Source organism: Meleagris gallopavo, chromosome 1, assembly GCF_000146605.3.
Source record: "Meleagris gallopavo isolate NT-WF06-2002-E0010 breed Aviagen turkey brand Nicholas breeding stock chromosome 1, Turkey_5.1, whole genome shotgun sequence".
Classification (NCBI taxonomy): Eukaryota; Metazoa; Chordata; class Aves; order Galliformes; family Phasianidae; genus Meleagris; species Meleagris gallopavo.
Window position 1 is genome coordinate 131,470,627 of NC_015011.2, and position 14,037 is coordinate 131,484,663.

The window sequence follows — 14,037 nt, forward strand, 5'->3', positions numbered from 1 at the left end:
GAATAGTAGCAAACGTACCAAGGAAATTTTCATCTAAAACTCCTCTAAATCATTCTTTGTGGAAGGAGCCTTACCGGTGACACAGAAAAGCATGCAACAATCAGATGCAAATGTAAGCAACTGTTTTGCTATTGTGAGAATTGAAAAAGATGGAAAAAAAAACCCAGAATATAGATCACAGCTTTCTATCTCCTAGTCTCCATAAAATACAAAGAATATGGAAGGCTTAATATCCAAATGCCTTAAATTATGTTCATTTCTTCTAGATTTTGGCTTGTTTCAGAGTTGCTCATCAACATATAGGATTTAGCATGCAAACTGCTTTTGGTATTGCTGTAGGACTCACCTCTATTTTCCTTTCCAATACGAGATGTTCCAGATACTTAATACGGGCTTTAGGATATTTGTTAAGGCAACTGATGATATCATCTGGATTGATGTTGTTTTTCTCTTGCTCTTCCAAAGGTCTTTTAGTAAAAATCTGCACTCCAACCTAAAAATAGATAATTGCATTTAGGAACTCAATGACAACCATTTTATTATCATTTCAATATTTATTTAACAGCACTATCAGGTCAGTTGGCACATTATTCACAAGACAATGCAAAACTGCTCCTTGTACCACTAAGATTACAGTACTTTGTGCTTAATGTGATCATACCCACTCCTATCTCCCTTACCTCACTCAGCAGCGTACACATTGCCATGCACATAAACCTCTTGTTGAGTAAACCCTACACCAGCTACAAGAAGTATTGAACAGATCAGCATAACAGAGGGACAATTTACTGCAGAGGACTGAAGTGTAAGTTGAAGATCCGAATACGTATGGATTTCTCTCTCTGTATCGTGACATTTGATGGATTTCTACAACCATCAAAATCAAAGTTGAGAAATCTGGCACAGAGTAACTGAACTTCAAATTAATACTGATTTGGTAGTGACAAATTCCACCAATACAGGCTAATACAGCATAAAGCATGCCTCTTCACAGCACACTAACATACTACAAAATTGCATTTTTACTTGTGCTGGAATATGTTTTTCTGTTGTTGTTTTTAAGTAATGAGATGTTGTGCTGAATGAAGGCTATTTATTCTACAGCCCAGTGTAAACAGCACTCTTCACTGGAATTTGTTTCTAAGAAAAAGCAGCAGCAGCTAGCCTTTTAAATGAACTTTTTTTTTTTTTTTAAAAAGTATCTGAAAATTATCTTAGAAATGTGAAGAAAACAAGCACACCAATCACAAACCTCTTCATTTTTCTGTAAAACCCATTCAGAGTATTTCCCCACCAAATCCTGGTCCGAGCAGAACGTCAGGAAGTCTACCACATATTCATAGAGATCTGAACGTGTAGAGTCTTCAATGTCTCCATCAACTATTTGCACCCATAACTGAGAAAAAAAAATTAAGAAGTATTTAAACATTCTTACGACTCAAAAAGTATACAAGCTATAACAACACTTAGCATTAGCCATTGGTATGCATGCAATTAAAAAAAGGTTCTACAAACACTAAGTTTGAGAGACCTCATTGGTTACTGAATTCACACTTCCTCTCCATCATAGCTTTTCTTGTATCTCCAGATTCAACTACTTCAGCCCCCATAATGTGTGGGCTTTCACCATCTGAGAACAACTAGCAGAAGGACAGGTAGGATTTTATAATGATTTACAGTTGATACTAAAAGTTTTATACTAACCTGAAGTGCTGCAGCATCTTGACCATTGTAGTGATACAGGAGACCAAGGGCAAAATACCTGTATGAAAATAGAAAACAGTATTAAAATTGATAGATTTTTCCTATCAATTTCACTATGGTTTGATTAGCATAGAACCTGATAAATAGTTGCTTACTGTAGGATTTCTAGGTGACATGCACATGGCCAAGACTACATTCAAAGGAGAGAAGTTTTTCCCTAGAAAAGCATCCATGTCCTTCCTCTCCCTAAAAACAGTTATAAGTTACTAACTTTAGTTTAAGTGGTTACAAAACACTTGTCAAATCAGAGATGATTCTTATGCTGTTCTCTGAATTTCATGTACAAACCTAACACAGCTCTAAATAATAAGCATTCTGCTAACATTTAATCAAGTGCAATTAAAATGAAATGTATGTGCTTCTTTTATTTAAAATTTTGCTTTGCTATCACAAATATATTTTTCTTTACTGCACCATAAAATCAAGTTAGGTGAGGAAGAGCTTCATACAGTACCATTACAGATTGTTTTTTATGTACTGAAATACAAATGAAGCTCAAGTTCTATAACGACTGTTCTCACAAAATTATGTTATGCATTTCACATCTGCAAAGGTTTGCCATGCAAAGTGTGCATGCCAAGAGCATCCAGCAAAACACCTGCATTAAATCTAATCACAATTAAAGACTGCCCTTCACAACTGTACTTGCTAGTACAGTAGCTGTGTATTTGGGGCAAGAAGGAAAAGCTGCTTTTGAATTTTGAACTCAGTGTGCTCCTACTGATTTGCCAAAGGGATACTGTTGATCACAGAATCACAGAATGGCCCAGGTTGGAAATGCCACACACTTTAAAGACTGAAGAAATAAAATCAAAGATGAAGGCTATCTATGACTGGAGTGATTTTAATTTTTTTTCCCCCCCAGTTAATCCTCTATCCATTGCCATTTCCAAATTGAAGTAATTTTCAATCATTTGTGGAGGTTGGTGGCCCTACCTGTGGCAGGTGGTGGGGGAGAAAGGGTTGGAGATTCACGATCCTTGAGGTCCCTTCCAACTTGGGCCATTCTGTGATTCTGAGATCCTAAACAGTATCCCTTTGGCAAATCAGTAGGAGCACAATGAGTTCAAAATTCAAAAGCAGCTTTTCCTTCTTGCCCCAAATAGGTAGCTACAATTTAAAAGCTACTAGTTATTTAATAGCTTCTACCTAAGATACAGTGTGTTTTGAGGCAACTTTTCATTAAGTCTTAGACATTTAGGACTACTACTGCTGCTGCATCCATTCAGCTCTCACACTATCACAAGGGCAAATAAATTGCTTTTTCCCCATTGAGATCCATACCAATACTAATTTTTGCATTGGACACAGTTTCAAGGAGAAAACTCTGTATTCCACTAGATATCTTTACCTCTGATTGTCAGTTAAGGCCTTCCTCCCCAAATTTGGGGATATTTACAAGTCAGGCCAAATTGGCTTTTGTACATTAAGTCAGAAATACATCACCCTAGAAGTCAACAGCTTTTTAGGTCAAGGATTTTTCTTGCTGGTCTCAAGGGTGCCATACTCAAAAAATCCACTCACTTTTTGTGCTTTTCCAGCCACGCGGCGCTATCTGTTAGAAGACAAAAGTTCTCTGAAACCAGCAGATCCAGCAGGCTTTCATGGTTTGCCTCTGCATATAACTTGAGCAAAGCCGTGTCAATATCTTCCTTGTAGCCATTTGCAACCTCAGTGCTGCGGACTTCATTCAAGTAACTCATGAGAAATCGTTTGCATTTTATCATCTTCTCCTGGTCCCCTTGGGTCAGCTGGTTTAGGTCAGCATACTCATGCAGTGGAGGATGAGACCGTATAAATGAAGAGGAAGTAGGCAACAGGAAGGGGTAGAGAGAGATCAGCTCCCGGACATCAAGCTGGCCGCTTCTGCAATTACAGTGTCAAACTAGATGAAGCAAAAAGAAAGAAAAAGTATACATAGGCACAAAAAATAACATTCTGGGAATGTGTGCACATATGCTTAGAGGCAGGACGCCAACAGGTCATCGGTTTCTGAAAGCTATTGCCTTCTGCATCAAAGCAAGTATCATCAGAACAAATTTGGAATTTTTTATATTTTTATATTTCTTTTTTATCTCCACTAGATTACTGAGAATTCAGAGACTGTCCAGTCTTTTGCTTTTGATATCTTACAGCTGTTTGGTGGCATACACGGGGAGAAAAAAAAAAAATAAAAATCAGCTGAACAGCTTCAGGGACTGGGACAAGTTCCTGGGACAGTCCTAGACTTCATCAATACATAATAGTAGCTGACTGAGGCAAAACAAAACAAAAAACCAAACCAAACAACAGACAGTAAAAGGTTGCAGGAAAGCCAAAAAGACTGTGCAGATGTAGCACACCATAACACAAGTATGTCATCCTATATAGTTTTTCTCTACCACATCCAAGAAACTCTTCAAGCAAGGGAAAGACAATGTTATGAAAGAAGAAAATCAGAATTTGGTCCAAATGTGGCAAATATCTCCCTGATTTTCACACTTAGAATGATACCTCCTCCAAGGCTTTGCTTTAGAAGAACAACAAGAAATCGAGATTTATATTTTATTTCTCTGTCAATTCATTATTCAGAATTCATCTTTAGAGACTAGCTTTCCTGAAAGGCAGAAGATACTGTTGTCGAAAAAACTAAGAATGAACTTCAAGTTCTCCAGAAGAAATCCCTGTTTTTTTTTTGTTTTTTTTTCCCCCTTCCACAAACAAAACTTAAGATGTTTTTACCTATACAACGATCAACTTCAGAAAGACTTTCTCATTCACAAAACTGATTGGAAAATTCTAAAAGGAAACTAGTTATAACTATGGAACTAAATGGAGCAGAAACATTTTTCAATCCATAGACAGTAACTGTGAATGATCACAGAATTACAGAATGACTTAGGTTGCAAGAACCTCACAGCCCACCCAGCCCCAACCCTGCCATGGGCAGGGCTGCCCTCCACCAGCTCAGGCTGCCCAGGGCCCCATCCAACCTGGCCTTGAGTGCCTCCAGTGATGTGGCACCACAGCTTCTCCGGGCAGCTGTGCCAGAGCCTCACCTCCCTCTGAGTAAAGATCTTCTCCCTAATATCTAATATTAGTCACCCTTCTTTCAGTTTAAAGCTATTCCTTCTTATCCTATCATTGTCTTTCCACATAAAGATCTGGGCAATCTGTTCTCAGTGGTCTTCGCTTGAGCAGGAACCTCCAAAGGTCCCTTCCAACCTCAACTATTCTGCTGTTCAGTGAGTCTATGAAATGGGTTAAGCCCTCATCTATTGTTCTGAAGTAATTAAAGTGCTGAAGGCATGCCCCAAGTTGTTCACTTCTTGCCAAAGAAATAATCCCCAAACCATTCAGAAAACAAAGCAGTAAGAAGCACCACATTGTTAACAACTACTTAGAACTTTAAAAATATGACTTAAGGATGCCCATAGGCTATTGAATCTGTACCAGAAGAGTAAAATTCTGGGAGACAGCAGCAACAGCAAGAAATTTAAGAGCAGTAAGCACACATCTTGTTTCAGAACCTAGAGACTGCAAAGCATGGAAACAGCAATATGGTAACAGAAAATTGCAACATTTGAACATAAGGAGCCTTCCTTTAAAGAGAGGCTTTATAGAATCATAGAACCACAGAATGGGTTGGGTTGAAAAGAACCTCAATGATCATCTAGTTTCAACCCCCCTGCTATGTCACCAACCACCAGACCAGGCTGCCCAGAGCCACATCCAGCCTGGTGCTGAATGAAATGATTCATACACTACTACCTAAAAAGCTCAATCTCTACACTAGAAAGGGCAGTTTCTAATAAAAGAAACGTCCACATCTACTTTGCCTATTCCTGCAGTTGAAATTTCCTTTTAATTCCTCTTTTTGGGTTCTGCATTTGGTTTTGAAATTCTTAGATCCACATCATGGCGACCTCACCCACTACGATGAATTCAGCAACAGCCTGATAAACATGCTGTTTGCTTTATGTATTTGTAAATCCCCAATGGTAACAACATGAAAATGCACAATTTGTAGGCTATAATGGATAATATGATGCTAGCAATAACAGTCTGTCAAACCAAACAAGTCCTACTGTAACATCTCATTTTAAAATTAACAGTTTCAACTAAAGAAAAGAAAATCTTCCCTCCCTCTGTTTAGCTATTAGAGTTTAAATCCAGCTACCACTTCCTTCCTTTTTGTCAACGTTAGTCAGTACTTGGAAGCATCAGCATAACCAAAAGGAACTTAGTAGGAAAGTATTCCTCTTAAAAGTTTCAGCCTCTAAGAACTATGACTTCAAGAATGAGATAACTATTTTGACAAGGTTAGCCAACGATTACTGATATAAGAAAATGAGACTTAGTCCAATGTAATTATTTTCCATCTAATCTGTAACACATAGATACATGTTTTCTGAGAAATGAGCCAATCTTGCTACAAATTTAGCCAGCAGCAGATCCATACCTCACCAGTTTCTTGAAGCTTCTGCTGCTACTGTTTCACTGCTAAATCATCTGTTTCTCAGACATATATCAAGTGGCCCTTCAGCATTTTAAAACGAATTATTTCTGACTAACACTAACTTACACCACCTGCAGAGCAATACATGCAGATAGGGGAGTATTTGCGTAGACTGTCATTATCTTTCTCATTTTTCCTACAAATATCAATAAAAATATCAATTACTTGGACTAGGTATGATGGCCAAGGCTGAAAAAAAAAAATAATAATAATCAGGGAAACTGCATTCTGTAAAAGTCATCCAAATATACATACGTACACACACACACACACACACACACTCTTATGTGTAGATAGTGAGAAGTGATACTTATTTTTGTTTTCTCCTCACTACAAAGACTTCATCAGTTCATGAAAAGCTGTTCTACTTTGGAGTTGCAACTTTGAGAGGAAGGGAACACTCTGGGATGCTGACCCAGCTTCAAAATTCATGCTCAGACAGCAAGTTTTCTCATGAAACAGTTTTTCTATAAAGGAGCTTGCACAACACTGTTCACTGAAACTTGCTTGTCAGATGGACCGCCAGCTGGACACCTGGTGCATAACTGAACTTGGCTATTCCATCTCCCTTCCACCCACAATGTGCCAGAGCTTCCTGCAGGATACATTTCCCCTTTTTCATTGTTTTTAAAGACATTTAAACCACTGCTAGCAAGGTAGGATCCTTAGAATAGACTGCAGGCAATTACTGCCAGGAATTTTGGGAAGAGGAATGAAAGAGTTGAGGTTGAAGGGTCCAACCATAGTCAAGATAGCTGCACTGCTACAGAATCCTGGCCACCTAACACGCCAAGGCAAGGAATAAACATTACAGCTAATTCAACCTCTAACTATTTTACCACAGCCAGCCATAGTAAAAAGAAGTCTATTGGAAATCCACGTGGAAAAGTTTAGTGGAAATTTTGTAAAGGATTCTTTACTTCATAGACCTTTTAATTCTGCTTCAGATACACAAGACAGCAAAGATTTAGTTCAGTGTTTGGAAGATCACAGGGAGGAAAACTGTAAGTTGTTCACTATTGCCAAAAATTACAAGGTAATACAGACAGTGGTCATGCCAAATGGAATTGCTCAAATGCTGTTCAGGTCTTTCTTGTCATTCTCCAGTTTCCACTCTGTGTGCACTGCCCATTCAAGCCCAGTGTTTCCCATTATCCTGGTACACTGGAGATAAAATGGAGAATTCCCTCTCTAGTAGTAACTTCTCCCAAAGCTTCACTTTCCTTGAAACATTTCCATTAACCCAAGAGCAATTTTTTTTCCTATAATGTAGAAGTCTACTACCAACACACAGTCAGACTACAGAATTAGAGAATTCAGAATCAGATTATAGAATTAGAGAAACCTTAACACTACTGGACATTAGCATACAAAACCAACCAACCAACCAAACAAAAACTAACAATTGCATTAACTCTTGAAATACAAAGTCGTTTCAATCTTACTCTGCATTTTCCCCTAAGCAAGCCATTTTATCACATGTGATTTCAAATTTGCATCAAAAAATATTCAGGAGACCAAGTGTTTTTAAAGTCAATTACGCGAACCCCTTATTTAAAGATAAGTTACTACATTTCTTGTCACACAATTACCTGAAGAGTTCTTTTGCTTCAAGGAACTGAAGCTGTGCAAACTGTATAAAACCTGCTTGCTGCAAAATTCGTTTGTACATTACCTATAAAAGAGAAGGGGGAAAAACTATTATATTTCTAAGGAGTTATTCATATGATGCTAGTCAGAGCTGTACATCATAAAAACACTGAATAGATGACTTCCAACTGGAACCATTAAGTAGCAAAAATAATATCATGATATTAAATTGTACCCACATATAAATATGTACCCACATATACTCTGAATCTGCTGCCCAGGCTGTGTGTAAACACAACACTATCCACAAAAACGTACTGAAAACAAATCAACAAATAGCAAATTCAAGTTTTCTTATTCAAACATTGAACTCATCTAACACCAGTCAGACCTGCCTCAAGTTTTCATTCATGGTATTTACAAATGGCCCATGGTTATCTTCAAAGTTCTTGTAATTCACCTGACAAAAAAAAAAAGAGAGAAACTCAAGGGTCCCAGCTGAACACACACAGCCAACTTTCTCCTCTTCTGACCATACTTCTCCTGCCACCTTGCTGGTGATTTTCACAGCCTCTTTCCCAGTTGATAACAATATCTCTGATTTTCTGACAGTATTTTTGTTGTTTTTAATAAGCAGATACTTTTAAAGCAGTTCAATTTATCAAACATAGAATACATCATGAAATGTACATAAAATATGCTTTAAAAGGAAACATAAGTAAAAGCACAAGGAAAGCAGTGTGTTACAGAAATTTGTTGTTACGATCATGCCTAGACAGAAAAAAAGTTTACAGAAGAAAAAAAGTCACTAGAAAAAGAACAACTCTGCTTTAAATACTAAAATGGTATTTCTTGTTTTTTTTTTAAATCTGAATGGTGAATTGGTTATCATTAGATTAAATGTAGCTCAAATATTTCCAATGGCACAAAGAAAATTACTGAAAGGAACCTCAACTGTGATTTGCAAACCATCTACCACTTGAGACAGCACAAGTGTTTTGTGAATACAGCTAGCCACTTCCACATGCTCTCAACTTTACCCTTCAACTTTATCATGAATGTGCAGTTTTCTGACATCAAGCAGAGTACGTGAATGCTGTCATAAATAAGAGTTCCATTTTCAGTGAGAATACCCAGAGAAATTCCAGTACATTTAGGCACACAATTCAGGCATACTTCAAGCAGGGTAGACTGACATTCCAATCACTGATTTTTCATCTTGATTAAAGACTGTGCATGTACCAAGAGAAATTCTTGGCTTAAGTCCATTTAGTTTGTGCATACTTCATTAATGGATTATCCTAAGGAAATACTTATCCTTGATCATCAATGAACCATTACAATTACTGATTTGTAGAATAGTGGGACTTTTCTTGCCTCCCCAGTGTTGGGGATAGAAGGGTAAACCAAGGGACATGTTATCTGGCACATCTTCTCAGACAAATGCTATGCTAAAAGGGAACTTAATTAGAGCAATAAAGTAAAACTACCTCAGATGATAATGCATACATAAAAAAAACTCCAAATATCTTAGATTTACAATTGTATTACTATATCAGTGAACTGAAATCTATGAGCTTATGAATAGATGTCTGGTAAGTGCCTGAGGATGCGGATAGGTGCTGGTAAAGGATTTCAACCCACATTCTATTGTGCCAAAAAGCCTTCAAAATCTGACCTCAGGCTTGCTAGGGAGTGCCAAAGAACAAACACTGATCAAACTGCTAAAGAAACCAACGTTAAAGTTAGGGGTTTTTGGAAGTCCATTTTCAATTTTTCCAGTCAATGGACCACTAATATTTACACATTAGGATTAGAATATTAGAGTTAAGTTTGCATTAATCTAACACTCTGAAGGCACTGCCTTAACTGTATGGCTTACTCCTCACAGCAATCTTCACAAGAGCTTGTTGACAGTTTAAGTGTAGGCTAAGAAATCAGCTTTAAATTTAAAACTGATTAACTGGTATTCACTTTCACTAATGTATCTTCACTCATCCCTTTGTTATCCAATTTCAGTGGACATCTCCAGGCAGATGCTTCTACCACTTTAAAACGTACACTGATAAGATACGGAGTATCCTGGTTGATTTTCAGCCAACAAGGTAAGTATTACACATTAAAACGCATCGAGATTATGGAAGCAATTGATCTGGAAATATGACAATATTTTGCAGGGTTTTTAAAAATAAGGTAGATGTACGTGCCAACTACAAACAGCTTATTTTTGTTTATGATACAGAAGTGATCCTGAGTCCTTCTATACTCGTTTGCCAGAATATTGTAATTGGCACATTTCAAAAGGTATTAAGTTACAGTCTGCCAGAATTCAAGCCATTACTTACCCCAACATAACAACTACAGGACTTGAAGTACCTTAGGCAAATTCTATACTGTTGACTGAATTCATGTTAAAAAAAAAATAGCAAGAACAAAAGTTTACTTATAGGAACATGAATAAAGAGTTTTATTAATTAGTATCTGAAAAAGCACTAGTAAACAAAGCTGACTGCTGAAGTCACATTAGCTATAGCAAAGCCTTAATTCTACCAGCAGTTTGGAAAAGCCTTTCTAGGATTATCAGAATTCTGAAGAAGATTGCCAAAAAGATTTTTTCTAGAAAATTAGCTCAGTTTTCATCAGGTTTGTGTGCAGTTAACAAGTTTTTTTGAAACTAGAGAGAAATGAGAGGCAAAAAAAGAGATACCTATGCAAGAGGTGTGTCAATCTAACCAAGGTCTTCACTACCATCAACCATGATTTCTGCAAACTTCAGCTGTCCTGAAAAATTAATAAGTAGTGTTCAGTCATTTCATGGTAGCATGGTAGAAAAGCCTTTCTATTCTTCTACCAAAAATGATATCCAGCAAAGCCATCTCCCTTGCACCTCTCTCGCTTTGCAGTTTTTACTTAATGATAATTCTTGATGCTCAAAGACATTTTCATGTAATATAACAGAAATATGCAGTCTGCAGGGGCATGTGCTAAATAATGTTAGAGCAACTAACGCATGATCTTCTTATAAACTAAGCATTTGCTGTACAAATAATTCTGAGAACGCAGTACTTTAGTGTTTCAACCCAAATATCATTCTGCATTATTGGTGTATATACATATATATTTAGGTAGATGTAAATAGAGGAAGTGTGCAACTCTGTATGCATGCAACAACAACGCAGTATTGAACTTTAGAAAAAAATCTTATGTCCTCAAAAGCTCCCTTGACTGAGTTCAAGTCATATATGCAATGGCAAAAGCCATTCCAACTAACTGTATCAAACAATTGCAATCACCCTTCTGTATGGATAAATTATAGCTGCTGGATCAAGCATCTTAATTCAATACCTTCATTTTCCTACTCCTGCTAGTATAAAATGGTGAATTAAGGCCTTGAATGTCAGTTATACAAGAATCAGTAAAGCTTGGAAATAGATACCTGAAGATATTTATTAGATAGGAGTTAGAAGAGAGAGAGAAAGATTATCTGACCAATTAAAGAATGCCCACGAAACGAAACGATGCAAGAGATGCACGTGAAGCGTATGACTTGGATGTACTCTGTCAGGCTTTAATATAAGCCTACTTATATAGTCTCCTATGGGAGACCATAATAAAGGAATCACTGATGTGCTCCTACCAAAACTGTAAGGATAGCTTTAATTATTAGAGGCACATTGGAAAGCAAGCTCAACACGTCACATTTCCAGCTACTGATGCATTCCGAAAAATTGGACTAACGAGTCAACAAAGAATTTAAGTTGAACCATTTCAACAAGTCAATGGAAGACTTCATCAATTTAAGCTGTAGTTAACATCAGTCTGTATTTAGAACTCAAAACTTCAAGAGGTTTTGCTTACAATGAAAATTTTTCAGCCATAGCATTGACCAAAAGTAATTGAATACACTTGAAAACACAAAGTCAGAAGAACTTAATAATATTCTTGGAAACAGTAATTTGGGGAAGTAAGGCATACATACAAGTGCACATAAGGCACCAGTAAATAGAACGTGACTTATTCTAAAGGTAGAAAACCCCTAAGTGTAAGAAAACTTCAGAGGAATTAATCATGAATTTTATACAGGGAGTTGCAGCTAAATCTGTGGAAAACAACAACAACAACAACAACAAAAAAAACCCATTAAGAAATCTCTCACACTAAATCCTCATAAACTGGAAATACTTGGAAAATTAGAGGTCAAAATACACAGAAGACAGAATCATGTATTCTGTCCTCACAGCAGGAATTTAGTTTGCCTCTTTAAATTGCAAAGGAAAAGTTAGACATTAAAACAAACTGCAAACTGAATTCTGAATTCACTGAGATACTTTCCAGTACTTCAGTACTTTTCAAATACTTGCAGACAGTACTTTCCTAAAAGGGGGGAAAACATGGAAACACTCTTCTGCCAAAATTTTTACATTCTGAAATCTCCCAGCCACTCAGTCTACAGAAGAATTATGGATCAAAGTGAAAACTCTTAGAATTTTCATTTCATTTAATGATTTCTTTCCAAGGGCCTTGAACAACATTTACATGTTATGATATGAACAAAACTACTAAGTTTTTAAAATATTTCCTGATAGACTGAATTCATTTTGGTCCACTGCAGTTTTAAAATTTCCAGAGTCAGGTACCAAAATTTCAATGTATTCTAAGCAAACTGAAAGTAATGCAACAGATGCCATTTTGATGGCAGTGTAATACCCCAAAGTATCTAGAAAAAAATAGAAAATACTAATTTCAGCTCTACATATAGATTTCATGCAGGTTACAGATCAAAAGGAAAGAAACCATCAAACATCCAATCACATACTTGGTGAATAGTTTCAAGTTCACTTCCTAAAATACTGCTCCAGAATATACTGATTATTTCTTTATATTACAAGAGATTTCACGTTTATCTAAGTTTCAGACTCCAGATCAGAGACAGGAGTAAATTCAGAAGCATGTGTATTATAATATAAATCAGAGGGAGAAGGAAACGAGTACGAATCTCTAACACTAAATAAAGAGCTACTGAGATGCTTTTTTTACTCCATGGAAATCTTAACCATTCTGTTATATACCAGTCCAAGTCTGGAACTAGGATGTGTTTGTTATACACTTCCTACGACAGTTTTTAAAGTTGTATACTATGGAGTTTAAGACACAGTGAGAATGCCCAATAAAAAAACTCTGAATGGAAATAAAGTATACTTTTTTCTAAAGAGCAATAATATCTAACGAGTGAACAGAGAGCTACAGTAAGCACTGCAATATTTCCTTCCCCATCATTAGTTTTCTGGTTTTAAGTTACGAACAAGGGGAAAAAAAGAATAGCAAAAACCAGCAGAACAGCAACACTCAGTGCTGCAAACGTCACAGCTGTTAACAACACAACACAAATCAATTCAGTAGCACATTTGTTTCTCCAGGCTGAAATAATACAAGGTATTAGTAGATTCCTCTTCAATGCAAATTCCTCTCCCATCCTGCCCAGTGATCATTTGGCCACTGGCATACACAGTCCCACTGCAAATTTACATTATCATGAAAATTCAAGTAAGGACAGACCTGAAATTTCTCTTTTGGAATATTCCTTCGAGCTCCTTTTGCTAGAACAAGGGCTTCTTCCACTCTGTGGCTAGCTAGAAGATCCTGAATCTGCTTTTCCAAAGGCAGTGGTACCAAGATATACACACCCTTATTAGTAGCAACAATCACTTTTCCTGGAGAACACAAACAGACATTGATTTTACACTCTTTTTAGAAAAGAAGTGCAATATTTCAGAAATAGGCTTTAACATTTATGATATAAGAATCTAAACAGGGTTAAAGCTTTAAAACTTATCTTTGTTGTTACTGTATTCCCCAAATAGCACAGTTCATCAGTAAATTGCACTCCAAGCTAATAAACTTATTTATAGCAGATTTTGTCCCGCTCTGAGTAAATGAAGCTGATTGTATTTCACTTCTGTTGAACTAAGGCATACAAGTCATCACTTTAAAATTAGATTCAAGAGAACAGACTTTTAACAGCAAGCCTATTTTCCTCATGCTTTCAAATTGTACAACTGTACACAAAAAGTGAAAAGTAACATGCAATCCATAGTACTAGGGTTTGTAGCTCTCTAGGGAAAAGAACAAAAGCAAAATATGAAATATATTGCATAGCTAGTCTGTAATTGAAGGTTAGATCATTA

The 14,037-nt window shown here is 36.6% G+C and overlaps 1 protein-coding gene across 1 annotated transcript in view; it reads right to left on the minus strand.

The window, feature by feature from the left end:
* Nucleotides 1-14,037, minus strand: part of TGFBRAP1 (transforming growth factor beta receptor associated protein 1) — a 31,130-nt gene that overhangs the window by 9,231 nt on the left and 7,862 nt on the right. Inside the window, exons 4-9 of the mRNA XM_003203178.4 lie at nucleotides 13,409-13,563; nucleotides 7,855-7,937; nucleotides 3,289-3,630; nucleotides 1,705-1,762; nucleotides 1,253-1,396; nucleotides 347-493 (exon numbers count right to left, since the gene is read on the minus strand). Of these exons, the coding sequence (XP_003203226.1) occupies nucleotides 347-493; nucleotides 1,253-1,396; nucleotides 1,705-1,762; nucleotides 3,289-3,630; nucleotides 7,855-7,937; nucleotides 13,409-13,563 (929 nt within the window). The remainder of the gene's footprint in view (nucleotides 1-346; nucleotides 494-1,252; nucleotides 1,397-1,704; nucleotides 1,763-3,288; nucleotides 3,631-7,854; nucleotides 7,938-13,408; nucleotides 13,564-14,037) is intronic.